The following is a 17008-nucleotide window of genomic DNA, read 5'->3' as shown; positions in this document are numbered from 1 at the left end:
ATAACTAAATTTGCGCTAGTTTAAACTAAACTTGATAAATTTTATCTAAATATTAAAATAATTCTTTTTATTTAGTGTTTTCTAAGCACAACCCAAAATAAAAAATTTTAGGGTGTGACAACCGGACTGTGGGCTGACATGACCCGCAAATTCTGGCGTGCCTGACGGGCTAGCCCAGCCCGAAAAAGCCCCATAGGGTCGTGCTTGGGCCAAAGATTAGGCCCACGTGCATGTTAGACACAGCCCGCAGGGCACGGCATGCCTACTCGGCCTGAACCCCATCGGGCTGTGTCGGCCTGTTACAGTGCCGGGCAGGGCCGGGCAGGGCCGTTGCCCATCTATATTCGCTGCTATCCTCGGTGCGCTCTCTCTTTCTCTCCCCCCGTCCCTCTCCTCTCCCGTGCTCTCTTCTTCTCGCCCATTCCAGCTCCCGCCGCGCCGGTGGACCGCGCACCCCAGCGGCGCCAGGCGTCCACGGGATGGTGGTGCTGGTGGCTACTGCCGCTCGGTGGCCCGGGGGAGGCACGGCCGCCCGCGCGCGCCCGCCGGCTGCGAGGGCGAGGGGTCCCCGCCGCGTCGCCGCCGAGCCCGAGCAGAAGGCGGCGGCCACGGTCAGGTTTGGTACGCGCCATTGGAAGCAAAATCAGTAGCTGTTGCGACCTTTCTTATATGTTTCGTTTGCTTCGTTTCACCTGTGCACTAGATCACCGGCTTTCCTTCATGTCGCTGGACCTCCATTATGCCTGACAGACACGACCGTAACCAATTCGAATTGCATCTAGATAGACCAATTCGAGGATCAGATAGCGCGAGAATTAGGAACACTATGGCAGCAAGTTATGGATATTGAACACTAGTTTTGCAGTTTCTTTCCTACTTCTTGATGTATACATTTGGTGAAAACATCCTTTTTGGAGCCATAACAGTAAGACCCTATTAAATTTGCTAAGAGTTTATACATAAGTCACTAAGTTCTGGAGAACGATATATGAACCACAAACTAGCCCTGAGATCTGTAACACTACCTAGACCATCTTTTACTGACTCAAAGGGCTCCCATAATCTTTTAGATGCTATTTATGTCTTGCCTCAAGCATTGCCATTTGATTAACTACTTACCTTGTTATTTGACATTAAAATGTAGGTTGTTATCATGGATGAAACCAATAAGGCATGACATCAGGGCCCAAATGTCCAATGTAAATGTTGGTGCTGGGAGTTATGGAGAAGATGAAGCAAATAGCCATGGAGAACGTTTGGATACCTCTTCTACCGGAGACCCCAACAAATTGTTAGTGTTCACCCTCCCCTTGTTTCCTCTCCATTTCCATGCAACCTCCTGTACACTGAACTTCTATCCTTGACAATGCATCGCAGAGCAAAACAACTTTCAGGATCTCATTACCTGCAATCCATTGGTGCCGTGCTACTTCTGTGTGCCCTGGCAACTAGTTTTTTCGTTTTTTTTAAAGGACAACCATCTGCAGTTGTAGCTATGCTGGCAAAATCAGGTTTCACAGCAGCATTTACACTGATTTTTGTATCTGAGATTGGAGATAAGGTATAAAATTTATTTCAATTGGCCTTTTCCCCTTCTCATCTTGAACTTCCAGATACGCTGCAAGATGGCTCTTCACCTTCTTTACAGTCACATAAGAAATACTGCACTTTGTAGTGTTATTGAAACGTTCACAACATACTTGGAGTCAGTAAATTTACTGAGCAGACTGAAGTTTTGAGGTTTTCACATTCTTTTGAGTTCAGCCATCGGTATATATTATAGAGTTCACCAATATGTTAATGTTCTCATCATTCTTTGTGGTGTTTCATTTTCATCCTCATTCTTCATCTCCGTCTTTGAGATTTTGCTTCATAAATGGTACAACCTTGGTTTGTAAAGTACATGAAGCTTAGCTGTTAGCAGCATGCAGTTTCATCTATCGTTGTGATGATAACTTACTATATTTAAAGAGTTGAGGACTTTGCATTACCTCTGTAGTGAATTGCTATTGTTTAGTTTCAACTATACATGTATTGCAGTTCTCAATTTTTTGTCGTTTGGTTGCTACCAATTGTAGCTATATGCTGTTCAATTTGTAATTTTTTATCAGCAGAGATATCTTCCTTTTTCATATTATGTTCTATGTTTAAAGCACTTCTAATAGATGAAGGAATCTGATTGCCTTGACGCTTCTGCCATCACAGACGTTTTTCATTGCTGCACTACTCGCGATGCAATATCAAAGAGCACTGGTATGTTGTGAGCATAGAAATTTAATAAATGCCCCACTTTATTGCCTAGCTAATTGATTTTCCCTCTTTGCTCATCTCTAGATATTGCATCTCTATGATCTGATCCTTGACAGAGAAACTTGTATATATGTCACTCCAAAGTGCCTGCTATTTTATACCTACTAATAAAGAGGCAAAATTTCCGGCCATTTTTTTTCGTCCATCCATTTTTTTCGTCCACCTCCTCTTAACTACCGGTAGTTGAGAGTTTCTTCCCTCTAGACTTATATGACCCTAGATAGTTAGGACAAATAGATCTCTCTGAGCCTCAATAAACTGAATTGGAATAGTAATCCTAATCCGTCTATATACCTCTATACCTATACTTAATACTAAACAGGCAAAATTTCTACCTAAATCAAAACTTTGTCCAATCCAATTGCCGAGTGACACCCTGCTCAGTTTCCATGTCCGAGTAAATTTTGTTTCCGTCCTCTATCGGACCTTCTTTTTTCTAGACTCCAATTTTTCTTTTTTATATAGTCTGACCTTCCGTTTTCTTTTTTCTTCAACTCCCGCACGTCTTTCCCCTCAAAAAAAAACTCTCGCACATCTTTTTTCTTCAACTTGCACATCCACTTCCTTTTTGAATGGGTCTTTTTTCCTTTTCTAGAATATCTCCTTTTCTCTTATAAATCTCTCACTAGTAATCTGTATCTGTACCTAATACTAAAGAAGCAAAATTTCTTGCATAATTTTTGTTTCGTCCAACCTAATAATCATCCGGGGTTGGAGTAGACTGCCAGTAACCTGTTCCATATCCTTTTCGCGTTTTTTTTTCTTTTTCCTTTTCTACCTATCCTTTCCGTGTTTTTGTTTTTTCTTTTCCTTTTCTACTAGATGTATTTCTGCTTGACGGTTCTTTGCGTAGGTTCCGTCTTTACCGTGCTTGCCGTGCTGCATGTTCTCTGGCTTTCTCCTTTTGTTTCCTATTTGTCCTATATATAAACATAAAAAAATAAATAATAAATATAGTGTTGGATATTTGAACCCTTGACCTTTCCCTACTAAGTGCATGTTTGCTTTTATCAAATCCCCTCCAACCCACTTGAATTAAGATTAAAACGATCAGACCCTAAATAAAATTTTCCACCATTAGCTTGTTCATGTAGTTTTGATTACAAATAAAACTTATTACTATTAAAATCTAGATCATGGTCCAATTAATCAAACTTTAGACTGAAATGTTGAGCAGTTTTTCATCCAATCTAATTAAAATAAATGTATTAAAAAAACAACAACAACAACAACAACAAAGCCTTTAAGTCCCAAACAAGTTGGGGTAGGCTAAAAAACAATATAATCAAAAGAAATATACTTTCAAGATGTATACATATATCAATGCAATTCTCGACAAGGGCTACCATGTGAAAAAACGGGAGAAGTCTCCGTCATAATCATCAACAACAGACCAATCCTTGACACGACGAGGACGACTAACCCCTTGCCAATATTAATCAAATATTATAATTAATCCAGTATAACAAAAAACATATCCTCGATCTTTACACATGTATCAATACAATCCTCGACGTGAGCTGCCACACGAAAATCGAGCGAAGTCTCTGTCATAATCATCAACGGACAGACCAATCCTTAACACGACTGCGACTATCTCCTTGCCTATTTTAATCAGTAGAGTTCCATACTTTTACAGGTCACTAAAAGAAGTCACAAAATTCAATATCTAACCCTACCAAGACATGAATAATATAAAAAATAAAGTTACAATATATGTAGGAGTAAACATTGTTGTGCTTAAATGAAACAAAAGAAACTATTAAAATTGCATTTTAATTTGATACAAACTTAATAGGACATGTCATGTTTTGGCCAATATTAACTTCTATTATGAGTATCGTGGGCATTCCCATTCTCGTTTCGCATTAACACTTGGATAATATAAAAATAAATTATATCTTTTAAATTTGATAGAAAGGAAAAATTCGATATGTAACATTCCCATTTTTGTTTCCTATTAATATTTGATAGTTTTTTTAACCCGTTGCAACGCACGGGCATATTTGCTAGTTAATACAAAAATGGCAGTATGCCACTATAAAAATGGTGGAGGGAAGAGGGTTTGAGCCTTTGAGGGGGACGCCAGCAGCCACCATGCTGCCCCCCCCCCCCCCCCCCCCACTACCACCACCACCACACACACACACACACACGCACGCACGCACCCAAAAAAAAACTGCTGGGCAGAGATCTCCTTGTAAATAAAATATTTACCAAAATTCAGACATTGTTAACTGCACCTGCACGTGAAGGAAACTATGAATGGCGTTTCAAATCATGCTTTATCAGACATCACTCATATGTATGGAGTGTTCCATTGGTCACTGGCTAGAGTGCAGAGTCTAGCACCCCCTCATAGCATAGCTTATGCCTGAATGTTGCCAGTGACAACATGGCAGCAACCTGAGATCAGGTGGAGGTAGCCAGTTGGCGAGGACTGTATGTGCAACAGGACTCCAGGACAGTTGAATATATGTGATCTGAAATTTTGCATTGCATGTTGTTTTTGAGTTGAAGTCTTAACTGGAACTATGATAAACAGGGATCTTTTTCCAAGAACTTAGTGCTACAAATTTTCCCATTGCCGTATATATGAGAATTATTGTTTTGAAGTGGTGGTTTCATGGTTTCAGTTTTCCAGTGAAATTTGTTTAGCGTGTGGAGTATATTCAAATATTCTTCTACTCCCTCCATCCACAAAAGAATGCAACTATGGGACTTGTTCAAGTCAAACTACCTTAACTTGTTTATAGTGAATAGTATTAGCATTTATGTACCAACTAGCTTTAAAAAAAAAGGGCGTACCCAGTGCAGAGAGCTCCCGCTCTGTGCGGGGTCTGGGGAAGGGTGTCAGTGGCAAGCCTTACCCTCGCCTGTGCAATGCGAGGAGACCGCGACTCGAACCCGGGACCTTCCGGTCACAGGGGGTAAGACTCTACCGCTTGCACCAGGCCCGCCCTTCATGTACCAACTAGGTTTACTACAAAAATATATTTCATAATTAATTTAATGATACTTATTTTGTATCATAGATATTAGTACCTTTTTATATAACTTTGGTCAAATTTCAAATCGTTTGAGTTCCTGAAAAGTGAGAATTGCATCCTTTTGTGGACGGAGGGAGTATTAACTATATGATTTGGCTTATTTTCTTTTTCTGTAGAACAATATGTAGTTCTTCAGCAGATGTTTTCAGCATTTTGTATCTCTTGTGAATTTTATGAGCAGGTTTTACTTGGGTCAGTGGCTGCTCTCTCCCTGATGACTATCGTGAGTGTTATAATTGGACGGATTTTCCAGTCTGTGCCAGCACAGTTTCAAACAAGTTAGTATTAACTACTTTAGTAAATAATCAATTATGTTTGGAAAGAAATGCTCATGTCTTTTGTGGTAACTATGTGTATTGTAATTGTAATGTACGATCTTTCATTGTTTCTGAAATTGTGTTTAGTTGTGGTAAGCTTATCTCATTGTGCTAACAAGATAGTTGTGATACCATGGTGTTCCTTCAGCGCTACCAATAGGAGAGTATGCTGCAGTTGCTCTGCTGGCATTCTTTGGTTTCAAGTCAATAAGAGATGCATTAGCACTTCCTGATAATGCCAACGGGAACCTTCAGGGGAATTCGGAAAGTGGGGAACTGGCTGATGCCAAGGAGCTTGTCAAGGAAAAGGTTGTCCTTGTCCAGAAAGTGATTATGTTGAGAATTCTTTTCGAAAACTATAATTGTTTGCTTTTACATTATGTACCTGAAAGCTGGTGCAAGTTTGCACCATACCCATACTCCGATTTTGAGATTTTGTTGAATCGTGTTCCTCACAAATTGAAGTACTTGAAAAAGTTCCCAGCCTTTTCTCTGGTCTTTACTGAAAGTCATTTACCATGTTACAGGTTTCTGAAAAGCTCACCAGTCCTCTGGAAGTCCTTTGGAAGTCCTTCAGTCTTGTTTTCTTTGCTGTAAGCTGTATCTCCTGCACTGAAATTATTTGCCAAGAACATTTGGGACCATGGTCCTTAGATATTGTCAAACAACCATATTACTTCTTGCCAAATGTTCTGCACCTGTAGGAGTGGGGAGATCGCTCTATGCTTGCAACAATTGCTTTGGGTGCTGCTCAGGTCTGTTTGAGAGTTGTCTATACAAATATTCAATTTTAAATTATTTGGTTTAGCTGGTGTAAGCATTTACTAAGCTGTCTTATTTTTGTAGTCTCCTTTGGGTGTTGCTAGTGGAGCCATAGCTGGACACTTGATTGCAACAGTCCTTGCTATTCTTGGAGGAGCATTCCTGGCCAACTACTTGTCTGAGAAGCTGGTAAGAAAAAAATGTCCTTTGGTCATGGATGATCTTCTGTGTAACTGTTGGTAACTTGTCAACATTTATGTAAAATCTATGGTGCTCATAAACTCAAAGCAACAAGTCAACAACAATAACAAAGCCTCTAGGCCCAAATAATGTAGGTTAATGCATTATAAGTTGTAGACTTACAAAAATACCAAATTTAAAATAAAAACTTGTAATGATTACAACAAAGCCTTTAAGTCCCAAACAAGTTGGGGTAGGCAAAGGACGTATCTAGTGCAGAGAGCTCCCACTCTATGCGGGGTCTGGGGAAATGTGTCAGTGACAAGCCTTACCCTCGCCTGTGCAATGCGAGGAGACCGCGACTCGAACCCGGGACCTTCCGGTCACAGGCGGTAAGACTCTACCGCTTGCACCAGGCCCGCCCTAAAAAAACTTGTAATGATTATGAGAAAAAAATCATTGCACAAATTCAATACAAACAATAGTTTTTAGTTTGTAATGTGTTTTTGTGTGTGGACATGGGTTATCTATGAAAGAACACGTAAAGACAATTTGTGTGTATGTGTGACCGTGATGCTCCAGATCTCCATACTGTTTACTTAAGCAGTGAAAAGAAGAGTTTGGATTTTAAAGCAGTTACTCAGGACCTGCTTTGTATCCTAAATAAAATTCCAGTGCTTCATTTAATTGCAAATACCTAAAACACAGTACAGACGCTTGCATGCACATCCTTGCCTCCTGTGAACGCCTCTGGAAGATTGGACTTCCAGCTTTGGAGTTTTGCACTAGAGTTTATAACTAAAGTGGTTTCAACATATGCGTTTAACCTAGAGTACGAAAAAGATAGCCACACAAACACTTCTAGTCTAGAGTCTACCTCAGATCAGCTTCAAGAAATTTTAGAGCTAGGGATATCCAGCTCCAAGAATTCTCGGAGCTAGGGCTGTCTCCACGCTAATGTTGCAAGGCACGCCGCTGCTTTTGATCGTTCGTTCTGGTATAATCATGAATGCTTTACCATATTGTTGTCACCTTGCTCTGCATACCCTTTTGATTTAGGACTCATGGAATTACATTATTTTTCAGGTTGGCTTGTTAGGAGGAGTACTATTTTTGCTCTTCGCTGCAGGGACGCTTTTTGGTGCATTCTAATCTATCTGAAGAATCTGTGGTTAGGGAAAGACTTCGCAGTTCGAGTGTGGTCTTAGATTTTGAAGTTGAGGGGCAAACCCAAGTAGGCTTTGCACATGTTGTATGTAGATAGACGTTATCTTTTGGGTTCCATGAGATGATTTCGATGTGCCAAAAATTGTATCAGACAGACTGGAAACCTGCATCATATGGACAATTTACAGATGTTACCATTCAAATAATTTAGTTAGATTTGTTTAATGAGAAGTTACTTGCTAAGGATCTAGTGTTGACTTTTGTCAATCATGTGCTTATTGTTCATTCATGGGAGACAATGACAAAAGGAACTCCCAGGATGAATTGTGCTGAAAAACAACTCAGTTACCAAAAAAAAAGGGGAAATTACACAATTATATATAAAAAATTGCAAACTCATCACACTATAAAAGAGCAAGTTTTTTTTGTTGGGGGCTATCCCTCTCTCATAACCGTTTGATCTTGACACCGTTTCATATGAGCCTTTCGTCGTCCGACACTGTTTCACATGAGTTTTTCGTCGTTCGAGATCTTACTCTCCTTCATTAATAACCATTCAATCTAGATGCCGTGTCATATGAGCTTTCCGTCGTCCGAGATCTTACATTACCCCATGCGCCCCTCAATCCCATGGCTCGAGTCCCTCTCGGTCATGTACGCCTACGCAACGGCAGCTCGACTCCCTCTCGGTCAGGTACATGCCCTAGCTGCGAAACGAAGGAACCATCGATGCCACAAGTTCGCCCGGGCCAGGTACTGCCATTGCCGTCGCCGCCAGTGAGGAGAGGCCGATGGAGAAAACCACCACCGTCTCAAGACTTCGCACGCTGCTGATGGCCATTGTCTAACCCTTGCCTAACCCTTGCCGGAAACTCGCCACATCGTGGGAAGGCCATGTCGTGTGGTCATCTTCTCCATGGTATCCATCGATCTGTCTCCTCTAATAACTCTCATATGTCAACTCGCTCTCCTACGTGTGTTCCCCTACGTGTGTTCCCGTGATCTTTGCACGAGATTGTTGTCCGACTACCCTATGCATGTTGATCCGATCAACCATGTCTGCTTGTCCATCCATGCACGCCCTACCCTGTCACAGCTAGGAGCTTCGTCACGACAATTGCTAGCACTCAATGCCGACCATCCTTGTGGGTGCAGCAAGCCGCCCGAGCGGAACATCGTCAGGACTCAGTACGTGTAGGGCGCCCAATTCATCTTTGGTCAGCAGAGGTACGTACGTGAGCAGAGATCATGTGGAGAAACTACGTAACTTTCTATCCATTCATTAAGTCTTTCCGTACAAATACAGATTCTCCTAGTCCAGTCTTAGCATCTTTAATCCCAAGTTGTTTTTCTGATCTAGCTCTGACTCGATCCGTTCTTCCTGTTGTGTACCTTTGTTAACGTGAGATACAAATTAGCAGCTACGCTGATTCGCTGAACATGCCACACATATTTCTGAATTTTACATTAAATAATAATTTGATTAATACGCATACAACATGTTTTTCAAATTAAAAGCAATATATGGTTACACTTCGATGTTTGTACATTAATATTGACTAGGTAGCGTGTCCGTGTGTTGCTACGGGACAACTAAATCTTTTGTACTAAAAACACACGGATCGCACGATAAGATAACAATACTGTTAAATTAAATACCGATGTCAAAGTGACATTTAATTCAAAAGGCAAAGCTCATAAAATTAACACAGTCACGGAGAGCGCGATGTCGCAGGCTCACAAACTCTACTATATAGACTTTTTGTGATACGGCTAAAATAATATTTTATATCAGCAGAAAGAATTCTACGATATCTATTTCTTTCATGCGCCAATAAATTCATGAATAAGTTCTGTTGCATCTCCGTATAATGATATACACACAGGTTCGAGTGTATATGTAAATAGGTTCGTGGCCATGTGTTGCTACGGGATAGCTAAACTTTTATACTAAAAACACACGAATCGTATGATAAGATAACAATACTGTAAAAGTATATGACCGACGTTAAGGTGACATTTAATCCAAAAGGCTATGTTCGTGAAATTTACATAGTCACAGAGAGCGTGGCGTCGCAGTCTCACAAACTTTACTGTGTAGATCTTTTCGTGATGCGGCTAAAATCATTTTTTATACCGGCAGGAAGAGATTTCCGATATCCATTTCTTTCGTGCACCAACAAATCCACGAATAAGTTCCACCATATCTCCATACCATCCTGTACACGGCGCTGGCAAGCGAATTAGCCATAATTTATGTAATTAATTTTATAATTAGCTCATGTTTAGTCTTTCTAATTGATATCTAAAAATTCAATGTGTTAGAGACTAAAGTTTAGTCCTGGGATCCAAACACCCCTAACTCTCGACTCCTGATGGCTACTCACTTGCACCACCATGCCTATGTGTCTGCACGTATATACTCTAATGCCAGAACGTCTAAGATGGTCTTTATTGTCCACCCTTTAAAAATATCATAACTTTAAAGTTACAATTTGTGTATGCCGTAGGATTGGAATACTTTGCATTGATCCATGAGGGTGTCTATGAGAGTCGAAATTTTTGATGCTATTATGATATCTAAGCTTATCAATCAGACAGAGACGAACTTGATTGTTAAAAAATTTTCAACACTGCTTTCATATACTCCCTCTGTTCTAAAATAGAATTTATTTTCGCTTTCCGAGAAGTTAACTTTTTTTACTTCGACCAATTATATATAAAAGAATATTAATATTTTAATACATAATTAGTATCGTTACATAGACCATTGAATATATTTTCATAATAAACTTATTTGGAGATATAAATGTTGCACGTATTTTTTACAAAATATAGTCAAAGTTGAGAAAGTTTAACCTGCATGTATCCATAACGACTTATATTTTGGGGCAGAGGAAGTATATGCTAATGGGAGTAGTCAATTGAAAGTCGTGATGAACACAACAATACTTTCATATTATATGCTAATGGGAGCACGAAGAAACGCAGGGGAATGGACATATATACTAATGGTGGGAATATTCGTTTAGGAAATTGCAGAAGGTTCACCAGTCTAACCATGTATAACCTGCATGCATGATTATCGTTTTTCTTCCATACATGTGGCATTAGGTGATCAATTTGTTTCCTTCAAAGCAGGCGGCGATCGTAGGGATGGCAGTTTCTTTTTCTATCACGCGGGGTATCGCACGACTAGAAGGGAGGAGCGACCCAAAAAAAAAGTCGCACAAAAAAATAGTCTTACTTTTGTTCTTTTTAGTTGTAGAATATTAATATTTATAATACATAATTAGTATCGTTTTTTTAGGGAATACATAATTAGTATCATTGCATAGACCATTGAATATATTTTCATAATAAACTTATTTGGAGATATAAATGTTGCACGTATTTTTTATAAACCTAGTCAAAGTTTAGAAAGTTTGACCTACACGTATCCCATAATGACTTATATTTTGGGGCAGAAGAAGTATATGCTAATGGGAGTAGTCAACTGAAAATCGTGATGAACACAACAATACTTTCATATTATATGATAATGAGAGCATGAAAAAACGCAGGGGAACGGACTTATATACTAATGGCGGGAATATTCGTTTAGAAAATTGCAGAAGGTTCACGAGTCTCACTATGTATAACCTGCATACATGATTATTGTTTTCCTTCTATACATGTGGACTCAGGTGATCGATTTGTTTCCTTCAAAGCAGGCGGCGATCGCAGGGATGACAGTTTCTTTTTGTATCGCACGGCCGGAAGGGAGGAGCGACCCAAAAAAAGTCGCACAAAAAATAATCTTACTTTTGTTCTTTTTAGTTGTAGAAGATATGATTAATTAATAATATAAATGCGTTTTTAAAATATAATATATTCCCTGGTTTTCCAACTAAATTGGACCTTATTTACATTATAGACATGAAACTTTGTTTTTTCACACAGACTTCCCAAAAGAATTCAATCTAGAACTATGAGCTCAAGTATAAGAATTGATTTCTTAAAACTTCTTTGATACACCTTCACTATAAAAGATATTTTTTTATAAATACATGCGTGCCGCATGTGCATCTCTATATTCAAACTTGCCGGTTATTATACAAGGCAAGGAAAAGGAGAAGGAGAGTAAAGAAAATATGTACAAGGCATCAATTCAAGGTAGGATCTAAATTTTGGGGATGGCAGAAGACGATAATACCAACAAGAGCTGTATGAGCACCAAAATACTATATTATCTATTATAACATTATTAGTTTAATTTGTTCTTTTTTTTTGCTGGTTGTGAATTTTCTTAAATGCATCCTTGCTAACCTGGGCCTATTGTCTAGAACTCAGGAAAAAATAATTGAATTGTCAAAGTTGAACTAAAACAGTCGTAATTAATTGAACAAAATGAAAATGTACCAAAATTAATTAGATAACTGCTCAATACTCTTCTTTCTGAAAGTTACAAAGATGTCAAAGCAGCCCATCTGTCATGTAGAGAGGGAACATATGAGCTCCATTATTGGAGACTTAGAAGCTATTTGGAGATGAGGAGATGAAAGTCAAACACAGATTTAGGGATTGAAATATTAAGGAGGATAGAAACACTGCCTAACAAGCAGTTGCTAATCGGAGGAATAGGAAGAACATAGTAGGGCTAGAAGGCCCCTCCCAGTCCAGCTGGCTGTCGAGGCCATCATTAAGCTGCATCGGCTCTGGCCTCATGTTATTCTACCACGCTTCTGTCGATGTACATTTTGACATCCCGGTACTTTGCCTCGAATGGGCGCGTTGCCAATACCACTCGCATCTAGATAGAGTCTATTTTACATTTTCAACTATTACCGGTTTTCCTCGCACCGACCATGAACCTCTACAAGCTTCGCTGACAAGGCTGCTCGAACATCTGCATGGGGGTTGACGAAGTTACAGCCCGTTTGGTTCGTCCAGTAGCTACTAAGGCTCTGTTTGATTCCAAATAAGTCACCTACTTATAAGTTAAAAAGTGAAAAAAGTGACTTATTTTGCCAAACACCACCAACTTATAAGTCACCCCTGCTTATAAGTTTTAAGTTGCTTCACCCCTGCTTAAAACTTATAAGTCACTCTTTTTCGTGTGGGGCCCACACCTTTTCCGCGTGGGGCACACGCCCAACCCTATCAGCAGCAGCCGCAACACGCGCCCCTCTCACCCGCAGACAACCCCTCCCCTGCCTCCCTCCCGTTCTCGCCGCCGCCTCCTCCCTCCCAATCTCGCACGAGCCGCCGCAGCCGCCCGCCACCGTTCCCATTTCTCCACCGTTGGCTACTTCTAGATCTCGGCGCCGCCGCCGCCCCCGCCACCATGGCCGGCAGCAGTTTGAGGAACTTGCTCAACCTTTTCAATGATTCCCAGGCTGGCGACGAGGAAGATGAGTTCTTCGGTGACGGATCACAGGTCGGGAACTACTCCCCGCCGATTGGATTCATCCCTCTGCCCCGTCTGGGCGCGGCCGGATTCTTCAATCCAGCGACGGCTGGAGTCCTTCCTCGGCGCTCGGGTGGATTCAGCGCACCGCCCGCTCCTCCCTTCATGGATCCGCCCGTGCCGGAGGGCCTGGACCTCAACTCCCAAGCGGCGGTGTTTCCCGGCCTGGGCGACTACCAGCGTGTGCTGCAGTCGAACGAGGCCCCTGCCCGTCGATGCAGCGGCAAGCATGTTGTGGCGACGCATGGTCGCGGCAGATCTACGGGCCGAGGTGCAGGTGGTCGTGGATCCACGTCCAGCGCCGGCATCCCTCGTCGTCCGGCGAGGTCAGGGGCTGCGCGCGGTGGTGGAGGTGTTGCGCGCGCCAGGTCCCTGACCAATGCCGCGCGGGCACAGAGTGCAAGCCGCATCGACGTGGACGATGACGAGGAGTGCTTCTACGGGAGCAGGTCCATGGCGCCCGATGGCTCCAACATGCTTCTGAACTCTGATGAGGAGGAAGACGACCCAATGAGGTAACATTTGCAGCGTTGATGTGTTTCACAATTGCAATGTAGGTCATAGTATCGTTTTGTAATCGAGTTGCAATGCATTACAGCGTGGATTTGATATTGCTAAATGGAATGAACAAAGGTTAGAACTTTTTTTTTAAATTAGTCGTGCGTGAGATTAGTGCTGGGAATCGCCCGAACAATCAAATGTCCTCTGTTGGGTGGAAGAACATATGCAAGGATTTTCGTAGAGCTTGTGCACATAACTATAATGTGAAGGCTATGAAGAATAGGTACACCCAAGCAAAGGTTTTGGCAACTTTTTGGAAAGAGGTACAGGTGAAATCCAGTGGACTAGGCCGAGGTCCAAATGGTGAAATCCTGGCAAGCGAGACATGGTGGCAAGCTAATACCAAGGTAACTGATCCTGTTCTTAGCCAAATTAATTTGTTTGTTGCTTATGAACAGGTACTCATGACCTTTTTTCTCATATTTCAGGGGAGAACTGAGTGTTACAAAATGTTCAAGGACTGAGTGCCCCCCTACCTAGATGATTTGATGCTGATCTTCGATCATGTGACAGTAGATGGAACATCTGCATTTTGTCCTGGATTTGAGGAGGTAGAAAATCAGCCGAGCGAAGGTAAAGGTGTTGCAGGAGACCTTTATGATCTCACTGGAGAAGATGACCCATACAGTCCCATGAGCACTGGTCTAAATCGGCCTACCAACAGTAGTGGAAGCAAGAGGCCCAGCAGCACTGCCACAACAGGAGAGAGCCCTACCAAGAAAACCAAGAGTCCCATGATCAGAGCTCTTAGGGGACTGGTTGCTGAAATTAAGATTGACAGGGAGGAAGGGAAGAAGAAAGAGGACAATTATGCCAAGAGGGAGGAGGCTCAGTCTAGGGCCATTGTCACTGCACAAGCCCAGATCATGGAGCAGAAGCGCCAAGCAATTCAAGCTGAGATGGATGAATGTGTAGCTCTTGCTAAAGAGTGTAGGGTAGCTGAAGCCTCCGTTGAGATGTGGGTGGCTTCAGAGTTGTTCATGGATGGTAACAAGAGGGCCTTCTTTAGAGCTATCAAGACTCCTGAAGCCCGACTTGTGTGGATCCAGATGCACTGCAAGCAAAGAGGATTTGTGTAGCTGTTAAAGTCATGTGCTATGAGTCATGTCGTTTGAACTGTAATCTTGTTATATTGTTTGAACTTTAATCGTGTCATGTCGTTTGAACTTTTTGTTGTGTGATGTGAAGTATTTGTGTCAAGTGATTTGAACTATTTGTGTTCAGTGAAGTATGGATGTCATGAGTAATATTTGTGAGCATGTTTTGAATTGGTGTGAACTTGTGCATATGAGCCACCCTATTCTGTCACTTATGGGTACTAATTTGATGCTGCATATTTGTTTGTAGCACTGGATTACTGCCACCATGGACCAGTGGGTAGAGGAGGATGAAGAAGAGGAGGAAGAGGAGGCCGCAGCAGCAAAGCGGAGGAAGAACTTGATATTCAGCGCTGCAGAACTCATTGGTACGTACCACCTTGAGAACATGGCAAATAGAAAAGAGTACCGACAAGCTAAAGAGAGTGGATATGATTGGGTCATCCGGACACTAGGGCATAGTACTGAATGTTACAACATGTTTAGAATGGAAAGGGCAGTGTTTGATAGCCTGCACAATTTACTAGTGCAATCATATGGATTGAGGTCGACTAGGAGGATGTCATCAGTGGAATCTTTAGCAATGTTTTTATGGATGGTTGGTGCCCCTCAATCTATTCGGCAGGCTGAAAATCGTTTTGTTAGATCAATGGAGACACTTCATAGGAGTTTGATAAAGTGTTGGAATGTTTGGTTAAGTTGGCAGGAGACATAATTTTGCCACTAGATCCAGAGTTTAGGACACCTCATCCAAGAGTACGAAATCCAATGTTTGCTCCGTTCTTTGACAATTGCATTGGAGCCATTGATGAAACACACATAGAGGTGGTCGTGCCAAAGACAGAGCTCATCACACACATGAACCAAAAATCAAAGACCAGTCAGAATGTGCTAGCAATTTGTGATTTTAACTTGAGATTCACCTTTATCGTTGCTGGGTGGCCTGGGTCGGTTCATGACATGAGGGTATTCAAGGCAGCACTTGACAAATTTGGAAGCCTCTTCCCACATCCTCCCCAAGGTAAATTTGGATTTTGATAAACATTTCTTTGATCAATTCGATGATTGCCACTTTTCTAACAGTTAACATTAACATTGTAGGGAAGTTTTATGTGGTGGACTCGGGTTTCTCTAACCAGCCTAGTTATCTTGCACCGTACAAAGGTACAAAGTATCATTTCCAGGAGTACAATCAAGGTCCACCACCAAGAGGTAAAAAACAAACCTTTAATCATAGACATTCCCAAATTCGCAATGCAATAGAGCGTTCCTTTGGTGTACTGAAGAACAAGTGGAGGATTTTGTTACACATGTCCTCTTATCCACCACCAAAACAAAGTCAAATTATTTCAGCATGCATGGCTATACATAATTACATTAGAGAGAGTAAAATGGAGGATAGAGATTTCCAAGAGTGTGATGATGATGAGGAGTTCATTCCTATGGTGGATGAGCCTAGTCGGCTACGACGCCGACACCAACGTCGAAGACATGCAACTCAAGCATAGGGGCAAAACACGAGTGATGATCATAACATGAACGTTTTTCGTGATTGGATAGCGGAAGGATTGCATAGAAGGAGGTAATTTGTATTTGTTTCAATGCCGAACCATGCAATTTGTATTTCTGTGTGACGACTTGTATTGATACTTGTATGGATATTTGTATGCATATTTGTAATGGATTTGTAATCAATAAAATGAGATGGATTCAGAATATCACCACCAAACCAGAGCGCAGGGTGGAGTGCTAGCGTCATGGAGAGCGCTGCACTGCACGCTACTGATTGACTTCTATGCTGCTTGTATATACCATGCTACCAGGAGAAGTGTAGTTTAGTTACAGAAGCAATAGCAGGGGAATGCATTTGTCTATACGATAGCTGAGACTTGAGAGAAACAGCTGCTTGCAAAATGCAGCAACTACTTTTATTTATATATATATACATAGTCATTAATAAGCTTATAAGTCATCTACAACCAAATAGGCATGACTTATAAGTCACTTGTTTTCAGTCACCTGACTTAATAAGTCACCTGACTTATGGAAACCAAACAGGGCCTAAATTTAGTAGCTTTTAGTCACTTTAGTAACTTTTTAACCAAACGCTATGAC

At 41.4% G+C, this 17008-nt stretch overlaps 1 protein-coding gene and 1 pseudogene across 1 annotated transcript; both read left to right on the top strand.

Annotated features, from left to right (window-relative positions):
- The first annotated feature begins 374 nt into the window (after nt 1–374).
- On the top strand, nt 375–8036 carry LOC136497258 (GDT1-like protein 2, chloroplastic). The gene is made up of 10 exons (XM_066493054.1): nt 375–616; nt 1145–1291; nt 1378–1561; nt 2206–2253; nt 5542–5638; nt 5826–5986; nt 6205–6270; nt 6382–6432; nt 6524–6628; nt 7706–8036. Exons 1-10 carry the CDS (start codon nt 480–482, stop codon nt 7769–7771), a joined length of 1062 nt encoding a protein of 353 aa, XP_066349151.1. The 5' UTR covers nt 375–479; the 3' UTR covers nt 7772–8036.
- Nucleotides 8037–15332: 7296 nt separating this feature from the next.
- On the top strand, nt 15333–15931 carry LOC136495546 (protein ALP1-like; annotated as a pseudogene).
- The last annotated feature ends 1077 nt before the right edge of the window (nt 15932–17008 follow it).

This window comes from Miscanthus floridulus, chromosome 12 (assembly GCF_019320115.1).
Source record: "Miscanthus floridulus cultivar M001 chromosome 12, ASM1932011v1, whole genome shotgun sequence".
Classification (NCBI taxonomy): Eukaryota; Viridiplantae; Streptophyta; class Magnoliopsida; order Poales; family Poaceae; genus Miscanthus; species Miscanthus floridulus.
The sequence above is the reverse complement of the archived record's forward strand: the minus strand, read 5'-3'. Positions and strand labels throughout refer to the sequence as shown.

Bases quoted from the DNA above. Each gene is read 5' to 3' on its own strand.
- LOC136497258 (XM_066493054.1), top strand. From the start codon at position 480: ATGGTGGTGCTGGTGGCTACTGCCGCTCGGTGGCCCGGGGGAGGCACG. The intron at 2,254-5,541 runs GTATGTTGTGAG...TTTTATGAGCAG, and splicing joins TGCAATATCAAAGAGCACTG to GTTTTACTTGGGTCAGTGGC. The intron at 5,639-5,825 runs GTTAGTATTAAC...GTGTTCCTTCAG, and splicing joins GCCAGCACAGTTTCAAACAA to CGCTACCAATAGGAGAGTAT.